General features: G+C 39.2%; 2 protein-coding genes across 3 annotated transcripts in view; both read right to left on the minus strand.

Moving 5' to 3' along the window:
- LOC308344299 (uncharacterized protein C6orf163) overlaps positions 1–13,386 on the minus strand; it is a gene marked incomplete at its 5' end in the record, with an annotated part of 33,546 nt that extends 20,160 nt beyond the window's left edge. Inside the window, one exon of the mRNA XM_080805883.1 lies at positions 13,305–13,386. Coding sequence (XP_080662009.1) covers positions 13,305–13,386 — 82 coding nt within the window. The remainder of the gene's footprint in view (positions 1–13,304) is intronic.
- Positions 1,370–13,353, minus strand: SMIM8 (small integral membrane protein 8). 2 transcript variants are annotated; one of them, XM_080806083.1, is made up of 3 exons: positions 13,305–13,353; positions 5,019–5,179; positions 1,370–3,267 (listed from the first exon to the last, which is right to left on the minus strand). In XM_080806083.1, the coding sequence occupies exons 2-3, from the start codon at positions 5,151–5,153 to the stop codon at positions 3,109–3,111; spliced, it is 294 nt and encodes a 97-aa protein (XP_080662209.1). In that variant the 5' UTR covers positions 5,154–5,179; positions 13,305–13,353; the 3' UTR covers positions 1,370–3,108. The 2 variants fall into 2 exon arrangements, with proteins under 2 accessions (XP_080662209.1, XP_080662210.1); XM_080806084.1 differs by having other exon boundaries at positions 2,697–3,267; positions 5,019–5,161.
- Positions 13,387–22,933: the final 9,547 nt, after the last annotated feature.

Below are 22,933 nucleotides of genomic sequence, written 5' to 3' on the forward strand. Positions count from 1 at the left end.
TTCCTTTGTTCTTTTTTCCCTTTCCTTCCCTCTCTCCTTCCTTCCTTTCTATACTTTCTTTTAAATGGTTTATTTAGGGGCACCTGGGTGGCTCAGTGGGTTAAAGCCTCTGCCTTCGGCTCAGGTCATGATCCCGGGGTCCTGGGATCGAGCCCCGCATCGGGCCTCTGCTCAGTGAGGAGCCTGCTTCCTCCTCTCTCTCTGCCTCCTTCTCTGCCTACTTGTGATCTCCGTCTGTCAAATAAATAAATAAAATCTTAAAAAAAAAAAAAAAGAAAATGCAACTTTGTAAGTTAAAAAAAATGGTTTATTTAAAGAATTGATTTCTTTTAGGCCAGCAAAGGAGAGAACTTAATTTTTTTTCAGGTTACCTATAAATGTGATGTTTTGGTGTCATGAAGATAAGACGGGGAAACATCACAGTATCTTAAAGGAAAAATTACTTTCCTTCAGTCAGCACTCAAAATTAATAAGCCTGGTTTTTAAAATCACATAATTAAGTAATTTGTTGTCCTTGTTTTAAAATGGAAAGTCCTGCATCCCAAGAACCACCTCCATGCCTGAAAAACTAGGAAAAGATTGGTCACCCTGTGGAGGATAAGGCTACAAAACAATAAATCATAACACTGTTTATTCAGGAAATGGCTTGAAAACCAATTTATCAACTGAACAGCTTGCTCCTCTGGGCAAATAGCTCTTCTATCAGAACAGACTACTTCCCTGGGCAAAAAAGTCACTTACCATTTATTAATAGTTTACTTACCAAGACTTGCTTCAAGACCTAACCTATTATGTTACTGAGTTTGCCAATCTCAACCAGATTCCCACACTGAAAGACCTTCCTTTTACGTGAACCCTGACTCCAAAATGCTGTGCATCTCATGCCCAGACCATCCTCTTCTTAGACACAACTGACTGTGTCAAAGTGGCATTTTCCCTTAGAGAATGAATGAGAACATCAATACACAGTCAGGCAGCCTTTGACACTGTGCGTACACATAGCCTGTGCTATATGTAACTTGTAACCACCCTGTAAAAAAGTATCATAGTTAGGTAACTTTTTCCTAAAATTCAGTGTGATTGTTCCCTCCCATTATTTTTCATAGCTGTGCACCTTACTGAAACCACTGCATAAATGTCAACAAATATTTCATTATATTTCAATTATTTCAAATATTTCATTATAGTCTCATAACCAACCTACAAGATAGGGACTGTCTATGAGAGAATAACCCAATGCAATTGGAGTTTTTCCTTGGGGAAAAAAAGTATATTATACTGAGGTATGATGTTTTTATTTGATTACAACCAAATGTTATCTATTCTAGTTTTTGTAAATCAATATACAACGATATTATAAACATAAAATCAAATTTTCTTATGTTTATTTCCCAATAACCAAAAACAATGACACAATCCTATTTAATATAGGATCCCTAACATCCTTATAAGGAAACAGACTCAGAGGCTAAGTGTACAGTCTAAGGCACACAACTGGTCAGTGCAGAAGCTAGATTTTAACACATATTCTTCTCATGCCAAACGGACACCCCTGAAAGACAAGCAACTTTGATAAGAAGAGCTGATAAAAGTCTATGTAGCAGAAATGACACATGAGAATATGTATGTATTCACATACATAGATGTCACATGGCTTAAGGTTGCTCTGTGCATTTTCCACTGCACTTCGGTGCTGCGTTGGTCTCTTGAGAGTTCACCTAACTACATCTCCCCACCGAATATCAACTTATTTTGTTGAATAATAGAGGAATTCTAAAAGAGGATGGTATGACAATTCATGCATAAGCTGAAAATAAAAAATTCTAGCTTAACAGCCAAAGTACACAGAGAAACAAAAAGCAAAAGATAATACTTTAAATTAAAAGGCATTTTATACCACTTAAGTGCATTTTAAACTGATGAAGTGCACTATATAGAGAGACATAGCAAAGAAATATTAGGGCTCAGGAATAAAGATTTGATTTAGTTACATATAGATAACTAGTTAAGCTCTTTAATATCTACAAATAAGACATAATTACATTTTCACATATCTTACAAAACTACAATAAAGTAGTTATTTGTCATCATAGTAACTCATACTATGATGACAAACTCTGTCAATGCAGTTATTGTTACTTGGTAATAATAAGTGAAAAAAAATTTCATAAGTGAGACTTATTACTGACCCCCAATTACAGGGATTTGGAAAATAGGGTAAAAATCTATAAATGAAACATGTCCAAAACCTTTGTCAGAAAAATTTAAATTATATAAGGTAAACCCAGGAGAGTAAGAAGAACTTCTCTCTTCTTATCTGTTGAATAGTTCTAGTTTTAAAATAACCATAAGAAAATTTGGTTTTATATTTATAGTATCATTGTAACATTAATTTATAAAAACTAAAATAGATAACATTTGGTTGTAATCAAATAAAAACATATCTCAGTATACTATACTTTCTTTTTCAAAGAAAAACTCCAATTTCATTGGATTATTCTCCCATTTACTCATGTTAGTAGTTGAATGGGACTACCTTTTCAAAAGAAATAAAATTCTGTACCCAAAATAGCTGAAATAGAATGCCAAAATATTTGAGCCATCTGTGACTCTGTAAAAATTATCTGTCTTGAATGTGGACTACAGGCTTTACAATAATTTACAATTTTTCTTTCTTTCTTTTTTCTTTCTTTTTTCATAAATACAGACAGGTTCTGTGCCGGGAAGAAAATGATCATTGCCTTTGCAAATAGCAAAACAAAACCCTCACAGCAGTTGCAAATACACAATTCACCTTAAAATATTAAAAATACCCTGCAAATTTGACAGCACTGGGTACTTTTATTATACAGAACTTAATAATTAACAAAACGACTTCCATTCTCCTGGCACTTTGATACGAGGACTTAATAAAAGAACAATACTGAGAAGCTCCCTCTATGGAAAAAGAATGAGGTAAGGAATACAGCCTCAAGGCCTGGCTGCAACTGCTATATTCTTTCCTCGTCAACACGTTCTAGAACAAGAAGCTGATACTATGCACTCACAGTCTTTCCTTCAAAGATTTCAGAGCCTTTTATGAAGTTACATCTGCAGTATCCAGCACTATTAATCCCATTTAGATGTTCTCCTCCTCATGTAACTGTGACCCTCACTATCAATAGCTTCATATAGGTCCTTTGTATTCTCTTGTGTTGCATGTAGATTACCAATATACGCCACGCAAAGTGAAAGGGTTATCAATCCGAAAGCCATTACAGGTTTGTTCTGCCAAAAAAAAAAAAAAAAGATAAATCCTCATTAAGACTAATAATTTGAGGAGACCCAAATCTGTTGCACTTTCCTCTTGACATACCAAGTCTCTATTACCACACTAGCACTGCTATGGTCTTTTCCCTTATAACAATTTACCCAGTTCCTTATCCAATCAATTTAGCTCCTGATAATTCAGAGATCAGAAAGCTCCTGCTCTCCTCTCCAGTCTTTCCCCTGTGTACAGCCTGATCTCAGGCCTCCACCTTCAGGATGGTGGTGTCTGGGAGAGAGGCTAGGGAAATGAAGCACAGAAATGAGTCTGGTGCTCAGAGTTTTCACTGTTATCTGGGTGACATGAAGAAGTTGCTTAATGTACCTGAACCCAAGCTTCCTCACTGGCAAACCTTCAATTATTTACTCTTGTTAGGAAGTGAGGAATGAAGTATATATGCTATTCTTCTTGCCTAAGTTCATGGATAGCTAACAAAAAGCCCTTCATTTTCACGTCATATATTAAGTGCAGCAAAAATGACAATGTATACACTCTTCTCTGGGAACCTACTCTATAACCTCAAGAAATTTAGTGATTGGGGCAGATACTATGCTGTTATAATAATCTTGATTAACTGCTGAAAAATCCAAGACCCTAAGAGACAAAGCATTCTAACTTTGAAATTGGAAAAAAAAAAATAGGAAAAGATGTTCACAACTCCACAGAAATGTTTTGTCCTGTCAAGAGTATAACTCAAATCTTCCTTTTCGTGTTCACACTCAACAAATTAACCTTTCTTAAGGTCAGTGTGAGTGCACAGTAGTGATACAAGTTTAAATTAGTATTCTCTGCTTCTGTCACATCTGTTGTGTTACCATTTCAAATCTTAATCATCAAAAGAATAAAGGTCAAACTATCCACTTGGATGGACACATAAGAAGAGCCATAAGCTCAAAGGGGTTTAAATCTACAACTCTTGAAATGCACTTGGCAATTAAAACAACACATTTGTTCAAAGGTTTTACAAAATTCTACCTTGACTTAATGATCTGATTGTTAAACTGACCTATTTAACTTTAAAACAGTTTACACTGACAACTATGTTATTAATATTCTAACCAAATTCAATATATTTAAGTATATTGTATAATATTTGATTTCATTTACATTTATTTTTTTTAATTTACATCTATTTTTAAATAAATTTCTATTTACTTAAAAATAAAACTGGTCAAATATATTCAACAATTTGCAACAAGAATATAAATGATTAGCTAACTCCTTTACATTGTATGTTTAAAACTTTTCATGATATTTGCAATATCCCTTAAGTAAAAATATTACAATAAAGGCTGGAATTGTAGTAAGAATGATCAGATATTCATTTTGTTTTGTTTCAATGGAAGATCTTATTAACTCAATAATACCTGATCAAACAACAAATATTTCCTTACTGCAAAAAATATTTCAAATTAGTGCAACCATTTAAATAAAATTTTAAATAGGAATTTGAGAAGTTGATCTATTAATGTGCAACTATACCGTAAAAGTTCTCAAATACCCTTAAAATAATTAGTTTTATATGTGTATTTAGAGAAATAGCATTTAAAGTTTTCCTTCCACCTTCTTTTATTCAGTGAGCTGTTACTAGTAAACACAAAATTTTCATGATAAAATGAAAACTTGCTATTTCATGATAAAATAAAAACTTTCTATTTCTGATAGCCTAGTTAAACTGAACGTAATGACTTATCCTGGATATATTTCTTACAGGTTTAATGAAGAGCTCTGGATTCACAGCTCGAAATAAGGTTGTTGTACGGATCCCTCTGAGCCCTGGGTTTCGAAAGTCTTTCTCTTTGGGTGGTTCCTCTTTAAAGCCAGGAGACTCTGGTGCTGAAGACATCTTCTTGACTAATGATGATTTATTACCTAAAAATAAGGTAAGAGACCTTTTTTCCCTTCATGACCATTTTTTTATAATGTTCTTTAAAAAAATCATCTGTACTCATTCATTTTCTTGAATCCCAGTCCAGATATATACAAAGTGATTGCCAATTATTTTATTACTTTGTATAACATGTACTTTGTAAACGGTGCTTTAAATTTTGTTTGGTAGAACAATTATTTAATATTTCATTTCTTAGAACAAACCTGTGAAATGGGCAAAAGTTGTTTTACTACTTTCACAGAAGCCTTGGTCTGAGTCACCCTGTACCTTGTTATACAAAAGGGGTACTAAGGGAAGGAGGGGGCAGGGAGTAATTCATACCCTACTTTATTTCCTCCCATTTTCACTATTGCTCACCTTGAAACAGCTGAAAGGTTGCTAGCATTCCTCAATTTCTCCCACAGCTTCCCCCTGGCCTGTGCTCAGCGTCTGCTGGCCTACCCAAGCATGAGCACCAAGCAGTAAGGGCAAGTAGTTACTTTGACTCCTCGTTGTGTGTTAGCGACTCTCTGGGAAGGACTGCTCTGCTATCTTCTCAATCTGAATATCCTTTTTTCCTCTTAATCACTCTAACTCTCTGTGTCTTTGGCTTCCAGTTCTCCCAGCTGCAGTGTCAACATTTTGTGAATATTCTCTTCTAGATACCATTAGGCAAAAGCTTATTCTTATCATTCCTGTCACCTAATGCTGGGGAGGGGTGAGGGAGAGTTGGAAGGGAAAAGGTAGCAAAGAGAGCTTCCAAAGGCTGAAATTATGACAATATTAATAAAATTCTCTGGGGAAATGCTGTAACCCTACCATACAGTAAGTGTTATAAAACAAGAGTCAAACATTCACATTTAAACTCTCTTTGGGGCTTTGCTCAGGCAAGGATTCTTCAAGTCTTCCATTTTATTGACTTTATAAAAGCAATATTTTTGTACCTTTATTAATTATGGAGAAAATTAGGAGTTCAGTTTTTTTCTATTTTCTTTCTTTAAAAAAAAAAAAAAGATTTTATTTATTTGAGAGAGAGAGAGAGAGAGAGATCGAGAGCATGAGTGGGAGGAGAGAGGCAGAGGGAGAAATAGACTCTCCATTGAGCAGGGAGCCAGACAAGGGGCTCTATCCCAGAACCCTGAGATGATGACCTGAACAGATGCTTAACCAACTGAGCCACCCAGGCACTCCAGGAGTTTTGTTTGTTTTTTTTTCAAAACTGTTTTTTGTTGAAGTGATTACTTCATCTATACCATCTATACTTCATCTATATCACTTAGTTGGATAAACACCTTGTCAGAAACACTTACTCAAAGGGAAAGGATTCTCAATGCTCCCTATACTTGGCAGGGCTTCTGAAATATTCACTGTTCCCTGTTCCATCATCCACCAGATGTTATGGTTATCACTGTCATTATCAATATCATCATCATCATTACTTTCTGGCTCCACTCTGACATTAGTTAGCACTCCTATAGCAATTTTTGGATTTGCTAACTCTTGGAAAATAGTTCATCTACTATCTCTAGCCACAATGCCTTTAAAATCAAACTGGTTTGGGAGACTAAGAGAGTTGGCAATTAAGTACCAGAGTATTTCAAATACCATGCTTGGTTTGCAGTCTTCCAGGTTGACCTAAGGGGTTCCACAGCAATCATACCTGCTTTCTGCCAAAATTTCACTATGTGGATGGCTTCTACAGACCACGAGATCTCGGCAATCATATTTTCTATCTTCTCTTCACCATTTAAATTTAGAAAGAGTTGTTTCAGCAGTGTGCTTTCACTGTGAAAATTATACCCCCATCTGATAGCTTTAGAATGGCTCCATGCAGTTCAATGGGAAAAACTCAACACATGCATGATCCAAGCATAGGAGTGTGCTGGAGGCAGAGCAACTGTCTACCAGCAGGAGGATATGGCATTTTGCTCCTTCCATTCTCTTGCCAGCATTTCCTGGACATTCATTAAATAAACCTCTCATCCTTGAGATGCGTGTGCTGGCTTTGTAATCACAGGGGAGCAAATGAGCATTTCTGAAGCACTGAGGATAAACCGACTTGCCAACGAGAAGTAGTCTCACCCTTTCCGTCCAAGATGTGTTACAGCAGAATACAGCAATCATCTAGCTTTGTTCACCTCTTCTGCAAGAATACAGCAATCATCTAGCTTTGTTTACTTCTTCTGCAAAGTCCACCTTGGCCATGAGGTATATGACGTAGCAACTCATAAAACACAATTCATCAGCATTTCAAACATCATTCAAACTGTAACTAGCAATTGTTTTTTTAAATTTCTCCTGTATGCAAGTTACTCATTCTCTCCACTGGGACACTGTTTTTTATTTTGTTTTTCCCACTACAGACAACTTATGAAACAATTCTGTAAGATGCCTGAAATTTGTCCAGCCAGAATACACTTGCTTGAAACTTATTATGCCCAAGGCTGGCAAAAAATACACTGCTTTCTGCTGACCAAGAGGTCTACTTATGTGCCTGTGTCCTGCACTAACTTAAAAAAAAATTTTTAAGCTTATTTATTTTAAGTAATTTTAAGTAATCTCTACACCCAACATGGGGCTCAAACTTACAACCCTAAGATCAAGAGTTCCCTGCTCTTCAGTCTGAGCCAGCCAGGTGCCGCGTACTGAACTAACTTCTTGATATCACACAAAAATACCTTTAATAGGGACCTGGCATTTGTTTCTGCTTTAGGCTCAGAATCCCTTTTATATCATCTATTGATTTATATAATCTATTGAACAATACTTTAACTTCCTCTTCATCTATGGCCTAATCTTTCCCTAATGTTAACAAAATGGGGAAGGGATTGTAAGGGATGGTAAATTCCTTTGCTACTCCTCCTTTCTTATGGCAACAACCTACTCCTATTGTTTTCATTTCGTTCTCTGAAAACTGCTGGCATTTCATCTTTCTCTCTCAGCCATGAGAGCAGGGTAGATGGGATGTACCACTAATGCATTTGGAATTTAAGTGACAAATGCTGGTCACCAGATGCCTAAGCTAAGTTCCAGTAATGTTTCTACTTTAAAGTTAATAACATGATTAACTGTAACACTGGGAAAGAAAATTTAAAAAGAAGCAATCATTTAAGTGGAAGCAACATTATAGAATATAAATCAGCTCTGCCCATTAAAAGAAATGTGAGGCAGGAAATAGTTCACCCAACAGCCACGTTAAGACTAAATCACAGCCTGAGTATACTGCTAATTGAAACTGGGGCATTAGAAAAAATACTAGGAAGGCCTGAAAAAGCAAATACACAAAGGTCATTCATTCTAACCATAAACTTACAAAGTGGCATTTTCCTTCAATTATTGAGAAACTGCTGCATGTAATTAAAACAAAGATATCCAATAGACTATGGTTTAAAATTGTTCATGGGGAAGAAAAACAAGGTAACGGGGAAGGTGGGTACAGAGAACACATACTGTAAAGCACAGAAGGGTCCTCAGACCACAGTTAATCACTTACATTCTGTGCTGATAAAAATGTGCCAAGAATTGAGGATGGTTAATGCAATCCTTACCTCAAATCCAAAACAACAGAGGGAGAAAGAAAGATTTCACTATTTTACAATCAAAGGATTGCAAAAAAAATTTTTTTAATCAAATCAAAGGGATCTTCGATGTTGAAATTCAACCTATATGAAATGTCTGTAAAAAGCATGGATTAAGAGTGTTCTAACATGGGGCGCCTGGGTGGCTCAGTGGGTTAAGTCTCTGCCTTCGGCTCAGGTCATGGTCTCAGGGTCCTGGGATCAAGCCCCGAATTGGGCTCTCTGCTCAGCAGGGAGCCTGCTTCCCCCTCCTCTCTCTGCCTGCCTCTCTGCCTACTTATGATCTCTCTCTCTCTCTCTCTCTGTCAAATAAATAAATAAATAAAATATTTTTTATTGTAATTGAATTGTAATGACTTAATTTTTTTTTTTTTTTTAAGGTAGGCTCCACACCCAGGAGGAAGCCCAATGCAAGGAGCCCAATCCCCAATGTGGAGAGCCCAACTCGGGGCTTGACCTGAGCTGAGATCAAGAATTGAACATATAACTGACATATAACATTACAGGCGTCCCTCTAATGACTTAATTTTATTTGCAAGATTCCTTGGTCTCCTCTTTTCCTTAGCAGAACCTATGTTTTCTTTGTAATGAATGAAGGAAGCAAATAACCAAGGCAGTACTTATTATACTGCTATCTCCAGACATCCATATTCACCATAATAAACACTATTTATTGTAAACTTTTTATCAGAAATGACAAAGAATACCTGAGGAAGCCAGCAGAAATGTTTATTAAAGGGACATTTACAAATTAAGGGATTACCTACCACACTATATTTTAAAAGATTTCATATACCTCACTTTCCATCATTTGTGGATGGAAAGTGTACTTTCTGCGAAGTATGTAAGCAACATTTTCCGTGATATATCAGTCTTTTACCAGATATGGCATAAGACAGTTCAATTTTATTGCTGCTTTTTTTTTTTTTAAGATTTTATTTATTTGAGGGAGAAAGAGAGAAGGGCAGGAGGAGGATCAGAAGGAGAGGCACAAGCAGACTCCTCACTGAGCATAGAGCCTGACTCGGGGTTCAGTCCCACAACCCCGAGATCATGACCTGAGCTGAAATCAAAAGTCGGATGTTCAACTGACTGAGCCACCCACGTGCCCCTATTGCTGCATGTTAATAAGTCACGGTCACTGGGAGGCTATAGCAGTTCTCCCAAAAATTGCATGAATTTGTTTATATAATCTATTGAACAAAGATATCTTAACAACATTCTATACCTTAAATAAAAAAATATAGATTACTGAGTACAAAAAGGGCTTTAGTAGCCGAAAATTTGTTACATAAGGGGCGCCTGGGTGGCTCAAGCATTAAGTGGCTGCCTTCAGCTCAGGTCATGATCCCAGGGTCCTGGGATAGACCCTCGAAACGGGCCCTGGCTCAGCGGGAGGCCTGCTTCTCCCTCTCCCACTCCCCCCTGCTTGTGTTCCCTCTCTTGCTGTTCACTGTGTCTCTCTGTCAAATAAATATTAAGAAAAAAATTGTGTTATATACAACTATAAGAAACAATACAACAAAAAATTTTTTCGTGTAGAAAGTTCTTTTGAATCTCTTCACATGCCTGGGCCACAGAGCTACAGATATATGGCTGGAGCAGAAATACAACTTGTGTTGGTTGTCTAAGTGAAGTCCATAGAGTGCAAAAACTTAGTTGTTTGTTCACAGATGTGTTCACTGTCAAAACTTTTGGGGAAAACAAATATCTACATCAAAAGTAAACTTTTAATCTAGAAGTAAAGCTACTTTCAAGTGCAGAGCTAATGTAAATTTCACTTTTAAAAGCTGCAGAACTAATCATAAATTCAAAGCAGAGCAATAATCTGACCATCACCACTCAAATGCACCGTACCTCAGACAAAAACATCTATTTAACATCTAGCACACTTCCCTTAGAACTTCCTGTCCTGGGGCGCCTGGGTGGCCTTCGGCTCGGGTCATGATCCCGGGGTCCTGGGATCGAGCCCCGCATCGGGCTCTCTGCTCGGCAGGGAGCCTGCTTCCTCCTCTCTCTGCCTATTTGTGATCTCTGTCTGTCAAATAAATAAATAAATAAATCTTAAAAAAAAAAAAAAAAGAACTTCCTGTCCTCCCATTACTTTGTCCAACTTCTCCCCCCTCACTCTTTGTTTACCACCGCTAAGTAGCAAGCACTTACTTGTTCGCATATGATACTGACCAATCTCGACTTACACTTGCTTTCAAGATAGGTTTACTTTTAAGCTAGGGAAAAACTCCTCATTTATTGTGTTAAAAAGACACACACAGAGTCTGGCAGGGATGACGGAAACCTGGCATTGCACTGCTGCTGGTGAAGCAATTTGGTGATTAGCCTGTGTGTGGGCCCACTTGCAAAATACTCAATAAATTAGGTATCTAAGGGGCCACCTTAGATAGATTGCTGGTGCAATCTATCCAGGAGCCCCTACTTGTATTTCTTCATTTTTCCATCACTCATTTCTTGTTCCCTTACTGACAAATGATATGAAACCGTCATTTATATGTTTTTTAAAAACAGAGTAAGATTTTTCATACCTACCTGTAGATAAAAAGGATCTAAATTCAGCTGCATTTATGTCCCTCCCCGGTAAAAAGTTCATCTTTTTCTTCTGCCCATCCTCTTGTGAAGGAAATACATGATTGGAAAAGAAAGCAGCAGAGAGAAGGATGCCGCCTCACACAGCTTCATGAGTGTCATTCACACCTCAAAGTGTGAGTGAGAATGGTGCCCTCCTGGAACTAATGCACAATGTATGAGGCTGTACAACATAGTCCTAGACAGCCAGAACTGGTCATTTATGGATGATTTTCCCCTCCCTTACTAAAATTCTTGCTCAGGCAGATGATCAGAGTGTATTTGGCAACTGATATTGAACAATTCACTGGTATGACTATATTATGTTGTACATGGAAATTAGACCAAGATAAAAAGACTATGAGTTACTTTAGGGAAAAATTTAATCTCCAGATGTTAATTTTTGAAATCAGCATCTCAACAGAAGATGTCAAAACAAAATCATCAGAATTACAGAATGTTAGTGAGAATGAACCTTAGCAATAATCAAAGTCCCCCCTTTAAGATTTAGAGAATTCTAGGGGTGCCTGGGTGGGTTAAGCCTCTGCCTTCGGCTTGGTTCATGATCCCAGAGTCCTGGGATAGAGCCCCACATCGGGCTCTCTGCTCAGCAGGGAGCCTGCTTCCCCCTCTCTCTCTTCCTACCTCTCTGCCTACTTGTGATCTCTGTCTGTCAAATAAAATATAAAATCTTAAAAAAAAAAGATTTAGAGAACTCTAAAATAGACAAAATATTTTAGTGGAGATATAAAATACACTTGTTATTTTAGTTTCACATACCACACTATCTTAATATTTAAGAAAATTATTTGCAGTCAGGGTCAGAGCACTTCAGAAAGAATTTAAATTAGAATAAACAAGTTTGGGATAGAATCAGACAGCTTTGTGTTTTCAGGGGATTCGGCATAGCCTCAAATTCCTCCCAATTTTGCTATGTATAAGCTGGAGGTCTTGGGATAGGTGACAACCTCTGCAGGCTTCAGTTTCCACCTAAAGGGGTAATATTATCTGTTGCATAGAACAGCTGTGTAGATTAAGTGAAATAACACTTTTTAAAGGATGTAACAGATGTTCAATAAATGACAGCTATTGTCATGCTTACCATCTAGTCCAATTCCCTTTTTTAAACACAGAAACCTAGCCCCAAAGAGACTGTCTTTGTCAATGAGAGTGAGATAACCCAGGTCTCTCAATTTCCAGCCCACCCCTATTCCGCTTCACCCCCGCTGTACTCTGAAATCGGTAAGTTATCACCAGAATTACGAAACATAAAATTATAATCATCTAAATTTTTAAATGGATTCTGTATTTGTTGTTTTGATGTTTAAAAAAAAGAAAAAGTTTTAAAAAGTCCCTTTCCATCTCTTGAATTTACTGTACCTGAGTAAGGGAGAAGGGTTTTCACAATGGCTGTTACAATCTGAGGGCTGTAAAGTAGTAGTGCGTTCTACTTCCCTCCCCATATTGTGGTACCCACACTACAGCTGGCTATTACTCAAAGACAGACGCATTTGAAGCCTCCAGAAAAAGAAACTGCATTCAATGAAGTTCCAGACACTGTGGTGGGGAACTGCAAGGGGGAACACGTGACTGAAGGAAAAGAGGCACTTCAGGGGAAAACAATCACAACACCTCCTCCGTCTAAATAGGAGTCTGGTGAGCTGGGACACCAAGAAACTGTCCGGGAAGTGGGAGTGTTCCTGGCGTGAGGCTGCCCATGACCAGCGCCGGGATCTTGGCACGTGAGGGCCGGGAAATGGGCTCTATGAGGTCAAGGATCCCAAAGACGGGTCAGGGCGCCCACAGAGTGGCGACGTTCGGGGTGTTGGAGAGAACGCCGTCAGGCCCGACGCACCTGGAAGCGAGGCCCACAGGACGGCCCCCCCGCCAAGGCCAGGGACCAGACAGTAGGGGTGGGGGGAAGGGCACCCTGTTCCCCAGCCATCGCCAATCACCCGCCGCCCCTCACCTGCTGCGAGGTCACCCACCCGGCACGTCCTCTCAGCTCCGCCTCCTCTCCGCGTGCAGGACAGAGCCGCCCAGAGCGCCCATCAGGCTCCTTGCCACAGCGGCCCCTACAGCGTGGAGGCTGCAAACGCAGGCGCGCGTGCGTTGCTGGACTCAGGCTTCTGACCGCTCCTCTAGCTCCCAGGTCGTGGCGCCGCCCACGGATTCAGCTGTTGGGAGCTTCCAAGAGACGTGTTTAGTTTCTCCCTTTACTTTTAGTTTTCAGCCTCCCAGGGTTCGATTTCGTGTGTCTGTGTTTTGTAGAAATACAAGGAGACAACATCTAGAAATAAAAATGTATTTAATGGAAGGGGAAAGCATTCTGAGGCGGGAAAGAAGGCTATCCTCCAGCCCGGATTTTAGAAGCACACTGGTTCAAATATACAGTTAATACTCTGTCATTCTCTTAGTGTCTTGACATTCCAAGATGCAAGGTGTGTGTGGCCATGGTTGTGATAAGAATAGATAGGGTTGCTGGTTTGTACATACTTTCTTGATGTTAAAGTTTCTTGGTATACCAGTTGCATTAAAACAAACAAAATATGGGTCCCCAGGTGGTTCAATTGGTTGAGGGTCTGACTCTTGATCGCAGCACAGGTCTTGATCTCAGGGTCCTAGTTCAAGCCCCATGTTGGGCTCCACACTGGGCCTGGAACCTACTTTAAAAAATGATAAAAGGGGCGCCTGGGTGGCTCAGTGGGTTAAAGCCGCTGCCTTCGGCTCAGGTCATGATCCCAGCGTCCTGGGATCGAGCCCTGCATCGGGCTCTCTGCTCAGCAGGGAGCCTGCTTCCTCCCTTCTCTCTCTGCCTGCCTCTCTGCCTACTTGTGATCTGTCTGTCAAATAAATAAAATCTTTAAAAAAAAATAAAAAATGATAATAATTTTTAAAAATAATAAAACAAACCAAATAGAGTAGCAGGTGCCCAGATTTGGACATGAATTTGTGTAAAGTTTGGGCAAATGAATTTTGAATTTAAAATTCATTCATTCAAGCCAAATTAACTTAATATTTGACTTGAGTTTTAATTTCCAGAAGTTCATCAGCATCTGGTATTACTAGACAATTTTCTGACAAACTCAGTTAAATTTTAACTAAAAAGCTGTTTGTGACATGAAAAGGTGCTAATTATCACTAATTATTGAGGAAATGCAGATCAAAATCACAATGAGATCACCTCACACCTGTTAGAATGGCTATCGTCAAAAAAGACAAGAGGTACATGTTGACAAGGATGTGGACAAAAGGGAATGCTTCTGCACTGTTGGTGGGAATATAAATTGGTGCAGCCACTATGGAAAACAGTATGGAGGTTCCTCAAAAAACTAACAATAGAAATACCATATGATCCAGCAATTCCACTTCTGGACATATATCCAAACTAAATGAAATTACTATCTCAAAAAGAGATCTGCACCCTGTAATGTTCATTGGCAGCATTTTTATAATAGCCAAAATAAGGAAACAATCTAAGTGTCTGTCCATGGGTAAATGGATAAAGAAGATGTGGTATATATGTACAATAGATAATTATTCAGCCCTGAGAAAGACAGACATCTTGCTGTTTGTGACAACATGGATGGATCTTGAGGAAATTATGCTAAGTCCTCAAGCGTAGTAAGTCAGACAGAGAAAGACAAATACTGTATATCAAGTACATGCAGAATCTAAAACAGACAAATGTGTGGAAATAGTGACTAGAATGCTAGTTACCAGGAATTGAGGGCATAGGAGAAATGGGAAGATATTGGTCAAAGATTACAAACTTCCAGTTAGAAGGTGAGTGATTTCTGAAGATCTAAAGCACAGCATAGTGATTACAGTTAATAATACTGTATTTCATACCTGAAAGTTGCTAAAAGAGTAGATCTTAAATATCACCAAAAAAATAATAACTAGTTGATGCTCTGGTAGTTATCATTTGCAATATATGTGTGTGTTAAATCAAAACATTGGACTCCTCAAACTTGCACAATGTTATATGTCATTTATATCTCGGTAAAGCTGGGGTAGAGTGGAAGTCACCCACAAAATCAGGCAAAGGATCTATATACCAAACACAATACCAAACTTACAGATGATGTTCAGAACTCTCTCAAAGAAAACAAAAGCCTATTTGTGTAGTAGCCACAGAACAACTGAGGGTTACAAAATGTTCTTGTGCTACATTATCAGCATACCCGTATTTTCTCCTTATCCTTTGGGGTTCTCCCCCCTAATCAGTAAAGTACCAAGTATCACTACGGAAACAAAAGTACCTTTACTGTCACGAATTGTGACAGGTGAAAGAATATGAACCTTAAGAATATGGTTAAAAAAAGAGCATAAACTAAAAAGAGGTAAAGACAGTAGAGAAAAGCCTAATGGCCTTGCCAATGTCATGGATATGAAAACGATGCAAGGGTTGTGAATAAACACAAGTTCTTTCCATTTTATCATGCTTTTAAGAAATTACTTTGAAGAATGAGGCTGGTCTGAAATCAGCTTTTATAGTCATTTTAAATAGATCCTTCAATATTTAATATTTAAGAGGAGATTTGGCATTTGCTAGGATTAGAGATTTTATACTTGATGGGATTAGCTGCATAAAACAAAAGTTCATCTGTGTGAAACTGCACTCAAATTTTCAAAATACATATACTTTAATCAGGAGTTCATCAAGTGTGTCCCAGGGACAATACTGGTGGTCTGGGAGCCTTGTCAAGGGAATCTCTGATGTGCTGGTTCTTTTCTTTCCAGACATGAAATAATAGTTGCTGCTGTTATTTTTATAAAATAAGTACTGGCTTCTTTTCCCTAGCATTAAGCCAAACCAAAGTAGGTGACATAATTAATGTGGTCCATTGGATATCTGACTCCATTGAATGAATTATTACCTGATGCGCTGGAAAAAAAATCAAGCATTTGTGGTATAATACAAGAATAATCCCAATTCTCTGCTCCTCCATACCCTCCCCTTCACTCCTGTGTCCACTCCCACTCTGATTCTGGGGTTGGTTTTGTATCTTATTTTGGTTAATATGATATTAACAAATATGACACCAGCAGAGGCTGAAAAGGTGCTTGAACTGGTGAATATGCCCCAACTAGCCCACTGGAGATGAAAAACACATTGAGCTAAACCAAGTCATCCTCATCATTCCTACTGAGGCCATCCTAGGCTGGCCATCCATCAACTAGACCCCACACAAGTGAGCAAGCCCGGCCAAGATCAGCAAATCTACCTACCAAGACCAGACAAGCCTGCTGAGATCAGCTGAGCTTAAATAGATGTGCTGGTTGTTGTGTAACTTTATAATGGATAATTGATACAATGTGGCAATGGATAATTGACACAATGCCCTCCACTGCAAATTCCCTGAAATCAAAGAGCATTCGATTTGCTTGGGAGCTTCAGGAGTAATCCAGTTTCAGTGGAAACTGCAAGAAGCCCAAATGTTTGCTATTTGTAAAAGCTATACTGTGGTCTACCATCACAGGAATATCTGTTATGGGAAGGAAATGAAATCTATCACATAGTAGGAAACATAAATGAGTTTAAAAATGAGAATGGGGAACTGATATTTATTTACTGTTTTTCTTCTAGATAATGTTTTTTTTTTTTTTTTTTTTTAGCAAAACTGTCTTTGGCACTTTCCATGTCAAGTCATCTTATACTTACATTTGTCACATTTCCAAACACTAGAAAAAATAATGACTTATTCTATATTAATTTTTCTAAAATCTCATAATCTCAAAGCAGTGTAAAAAAATAAAAATTAAAGGGGTGCCTGGCTCAGTGGGTTAAAGCCTCTGCCTTTGGCTCAGGTCATGATCCCAGGGTCCTGGGATCGAGCCCTGCATCGGGCTCTCTGCTCAGCAGAGAGCCTGCTTCCTCCTCTCTCTCTCTCTGCCTGCCTCTCTGCCTACCTGTGATCTCTGTCAAATAAAATAAATTTAAAAATCTTTAAAAATAAATAAATTAAATAAATAAAAATTAAAAACCTTTTTACTCCATTTTTTTTTTAATTGAGTGAAAGAAGCAGGAGTTCATTACCAGTGTAGTTAGGTTCAGTTTAGTGAAAAAATTCTAGTGCCTTTGTGCATTCAGTGTGACAGCTACTATACTGGACATTGGGAATTCAAATATTAAGATCTATTCTCTGCCCTTGAGGATCTTAAAGATTTGTGAAGGAGACAAATATAAAAACAGATCATCTCAACAGATCAATAGATCAACATAATGTGATGAGTGATAATGTAACAATGTGCACGTTTCTTTGGAAGCACAGAAAATGGAATGTAACTTGGCCTGGAAGCACTGAAGGCTGAGCTGACAGAATCACAAGCATTAACCAAGGCAAGAAAGCTAGAAAGGATGTGTCAGGGCAGGGGAAAGAGAATGAACACAGTCTTCAAAGCATGAAGCCATGCAGTGTGATGGGGTGTGTGACATATTCACCAGAGAGTGAATAATCAAATGGAAAATGGGAAGAAATGAGATTGGAAAAACAGATAGGGGCCAGTCCAGGAGGGCTCACATCTGTGATGAGGGACTGGTACAGTATTCTGAAGGTCATGGCAAGTTACTGAAACCATTTAAACCTGGAGCTATGTGATCGAATGTATGTTTCACATAAATTTCTCTGAGAACAAGATGGGCTAAAGGGCACAGAACTCAGTAAAAAGCCAATGCCGTATTCCAGGAGAGAGGGAATGAAGGCCTGGATTAGGACAGTAATAGGAAGTATAGAGAATATGGGATGGATTTTGGTGATACTAGCGAGCAAAACTGGTAAGACCAGTGATAGTTTTGGGTTGGGGTGGAAGGAGTAGGAGGTGAGGGGGAAAAGAAACCTAGGTGAATAGAGTGGAGCCTGTGGTGCTCTGCCCAGAATGCTGCCTCTTTGGGGCAACGTGGAAGATCTGCTGATGACTGCCTCCAGCTGCTCCTTTGCTGGGCATTCTCAGGGCTTCAGGAAACTGTCTCATCCAGTCCTTTAGGGGTTGGTTGCCTGCAACCAATGATTGGCTGATACTGGGTTTGGGTATATGCGTCTGAAGTTCAGGGGGAGATAAAGATTTAAGGATCATGGTAAAACCATGAGAGTGGATGTGAGCATGTGAGAGGAGGCAGGGAAAGAACAGTGGGCCACAAGACCCTGGGAACACAACAGTGAGGGAGTGAGCAGACCAAGAGGAGATCAGGAAAGGGTTTGAGGAAGGATGGTCAGAATGGTGTGAGGAAGAAGAGGATAGGAATACTTTGGAAGCTAAGGGAGCTGAGATGATTAAGAAGAGAATAGATTAATGCACAGGCTTCTTTGCCATCAGCCAAACTCCCCTCCAAACTATTGTCCTTTCTAAAATACAAGTCTAATCATGTCACTCTTCTGCTCAACATTTCCTGCTGGGATGCCCTTTCCTGTCCTTGCCCTTTGCCTCTCTCCTTATTCCATAAGGTTAATCAGAGGAGACATGACAACCACAGCTCAGCCATGTTTGAGGTGTAAAAATTATCTTCCTGGAAGCTGACTCTTGGAGAAAAATCATACCTATCCAGAAGAAAGACTCCCCTTTTCAGATTCTCAGGTAAGGTTAAGAGGCTACATTTATTTTGTTTATTTTATAAGCTGGAAGTCTAGCAGGATAATCTTGAGCCCCTGCAAAGACTGAGCACAAGGAGCCAGCAAACCCTGCCCCCACCCATCTAAAAACTCTGGTGTCTATGTGTAGGAGGTGATAAGTAAGGAAACTGTCTTTCCTGGTTAAGTGGGAAGGATAAGATTTGTGCATCAGCTCATAGAGAAGAAATGGAAAGAGCAGGGTTCCTTGTTCCGTGGCCAATAAGAAACAAGATCTGACCCCCTGGAGACAAGGTAGAAACAGAAGGGAGCATTTTTTGGATATAAGATCTTGGGAGACTCAGCATACAACTGTTATTTCAGTTGCAAATCACTAGCTCAAGTGCAAAAGGATCTGTATTATGTCATGTAATGATAAATACAAGGAGAGAACTAGTTTTGGGAACAGTGAGTTATGGGACATCCAAACACATCAACAGGGCTTCCTTGTCTCACCTCTTGGATACATATATATATTCCATATATTGGGTAAATAGCTGCTGGCAGTTTTAGGCACCTATATTCCATATATTCCATATATTGGGTAAATAGCTGCTGGCAGTTTTAGGCACCTACCATGTTAAAGTACATTCAACTAGAAAGGGAGCTTTTCTAATCCTTCATATATAAAATCTTATAAGAGGGCTCTGATCAGCCTTCATGACTTTTGGATCATGTGCCATTTTTCAGGACAAATTGCTGTGGACAGGAGGAAGGGGTGCCCTGGCTGGCCAGGCCTGAGTCAAGTCCTGTTATCACAGTGGTGGAGGAGCAGTTGCCTGGGGGCTGGAATGGGATAGAGGTGCTAGAAGGACAAAATCAGCAGATGTCCACCCAACAGGTAGACCAGCTTTCCAGTTCAGGTTATGCGCAGCTGGGGCAAGGAGTATGCTCCTGGAAAACAGCAGCCAGCAGGGACCATAGAACAGAGCTTTTTTTGCTGAGCAGTGCTGCTGCCATATTCTCACATGGTGGTAAAGAGATACCTTCTTCCTATCATGGCTAATGAAATGAGGCAGCCCAAATGGAAGACATAGGGTGCCTGGGTGGCTCAGTTGGTTGAGCGGCTGCCTTCAGCTGGGGTCATGATCTCAGGGTCCTGGGATCGAGCACCGCATCGGGCTTTCTGCTCAGCAGGGAGCCTGCTTCCCCCTCTCTCTCTTCCTGCCTCTCTGCCTACTTGTGATCTCTATCTGTCAAATAAATAAAATCTAAAAAAAAAAAAAAAGGAAATTCCTCTGAAGATTTAAATATCTGACCCAATTGATCAGACTTCAGGAAAGCATACAGAACAACTATTTCAGATGATGGAGATTTAATTCTAGTTTGTATTTATTGTAGGTCTGTATGGATTATGATCAGTGAAAAAGGACGATTTCATTTGGGTGCAATGACACTTATCATGAGAAGGTGCTTCCTAAGACTCGAAAAATACAGAGGCTTTAGGAAATTTAAAGACTCTCTTCTAATTATTTTTACCCCCATCCTTTCAGAACATAAAGCAAATAATTGAGTTAGTTGGATATGTAGCCAGGCTATAAGAGCACCTGGCTCCCAGGGTCCCACACAGACCAGGTTCAGCCACTGGCCACTGACAAAATCCAAAGGCAGAGAAATGAGTGGTAGTTGATGGGATCCGTGACCAAAGGAGCAAGACTGATACAAAGCGAAGGTCAAGCAAAAATTTGTTTTGCGCCAGCACCGAGAATCAAACCAACCGGCCAGAGCCATTTCTTTTGGAGAGAGCGACGACCCCCAGCTTCACAGACTAGCTTTTATAGAGCAAAGGCCATGTGGTTGAGCCTGGCCAATGAGATTGTCTTCACCTGGCCTCACTCATCCTTGCATTCTGGGCTCTGTTATCTCCACCTGACTTGACCTGTCCTTGTATTTGGGCTCTGTTATCAGGGACTGGTCGACCATATTTTACTGGTTTCCCAGACTTGCTTTTAAGTAAGTTCCCCGGGGAGGGGGGCAGGGCAGGGTCAGTTTAAGTTTTACTGCATGAACAACAAAATGGCTGTTTAACCAAGATGGAGTCGCTCTGGCTAAGTAGGTCCCTACAGTAGTGAAACAAGAAAAGAATTTATTTCAGTGAGAAAGAGCAGACTAGTGTTTCTAAGACTGTTTCCAAAGTGCTGAAAATACTTCCAGGTTTATATGAGGAAAATGTGGGACAAAGGTGAGTGGGCAGTGAAGGTCAGATGGATCATTGTCATGGGCAGGGTCTTGCTGGCTCTGAGCAGTCGTTATTGCTTGAGGGGTAGTTTTAGTTTCCCTCAGGGGATGCTTTGCCCACTGGGTCTTTTGCCTGAGCTAAGAGATGAGCTGGAAAGAGCTTATTCACTTAGAAAATACAGACTGAGGTCAAAATGGAGGTTGTAGCTGAAGTCCTCTTCCAGATGCATAAAATATAATAAAGTCCTTTTTTGTAATAGTTCCATAGGATGTCTTGCAATGCCATAAACAACAAAAGGTCTCTTTAAATTCAAACAAGTAATAAAGATTCCCTTGTCTTCTGTTTTCCTTGATTCTCTCTCTCTCTCTCTCTCTCTCTCCCTCTCTCTCTTTTCTTTTCCTGTTTCTTCTTTATAAAACACTTGGGCATTTTCCTCAAGTCACTTGGAAGTTGTTCTACAACATATGATGCACAAGGCAGGGTTATTAGTGTATTACAGTTAAGTGTTTGTATTCACAGTAAAGCTGCAGATGTGCTGAATTAAGGTAACCTGCTGACAAGCTAAGGGCTTTTCCTCGTTAATGATAGCAGTCGTTAAAAACCCACAGTAAAAAGACTAAAATCTCCAGAAGACAAGTGTCTCCTATGTTAACAGGAGTTGGGGGTTTCTCTTCTGAGCAAGATGCTCACTCTCTTTTTGTTTTAGATCAATAAACCTCTACCACTCACTCCAAGCAGCTAAGAAGGTCTTCCAACCATGTCTCATAAACGTACTTTATGTTTGTTTTTGTTTTTGCAAGAGGTAGGATTTTGATCAATAGTTTGAAAAAGCAGGCAAGGAAACAAGGCTCTGCATTAACCCATAAATGCCTGATGGAGTGAGGCAAAATGACAGTCACAGAATAATGGAAAGTGGGTGAATCAAGGTAAACAGGATAACAGGATTTTGTGATTTTGAGGAATTACTTCCTTTTGTTCAAATTTTCTTTAGTATTGTTGTTGCATTTATTATTTTTTAAAGATTTTATTTATTTATTTGACAGAGAGGGAGAGATCACAAGTAGGCAGAGAGGTAGGCAGAGAGAGAGGAGGAAGCAGGCTCCCCACTGAGCAGAGAGCCTGATGTGGGGCTCGATCCCAAGACCCTGAGATCAGGGCCTTAGCCGAAGGCAGAGGCTTAACCCACTGAGCCACCCAGGTGTCCCATGTTGCATTTATTTTTAATTTCAATCATTTAAGATAAAAACCATTGCCAGAATTTAGGCCTTTTCTTAGCCCACCTCTATTTTTTAAGTAATCATTTTGTTTAATTGAAGCATAACATAAACAGAAAAGCATATAAGTCCTAAGTGTACAAATTAATGGATTTTCAGAGTGAACCCCCTCAACAACTCAAAATAGAAACTCAACTATCACCAGCACCCCAGAATCCCATTACCCCTCCTCTCAGTTACTATCTCTCTCCTCCATTAACTGCTATTTTGATTTCTATCACCACATTCATTTAAACTTTAGGTTTTAAAATTTATTCATATTGATGTATTTGTCAGTTACTCATTTCCGTTGCTGTAGAGTTTTCTTAATCTCAGTTAAGAACTAAGATTACTTGCACCAACATAAACTTAACTGATGAGACTGATGGCTGAGACCACCTGTGTCAAGTCACTGCCTTTAATCCCCAGGGAGTTCTTGCCAAAGGAGATACAATAGCAGATCCATCAAATACTTCAGTGTTTACATCAGGATGACTTTGCAAACCCATTCTTTAAGGAAATAGTTTTCCTATGTGGGTAAACAACTCACTTATCA

Source organism: Martes martes, assembly GCF_963455335.1.
Source record: "Martes martes genome assembly, chromosome: 6".
Lineage (NCBI taxonomy): Eukaryota > Metazoa > Chordata > Mammalia > Carnivora > Mustelidae > Martes > Martes martes.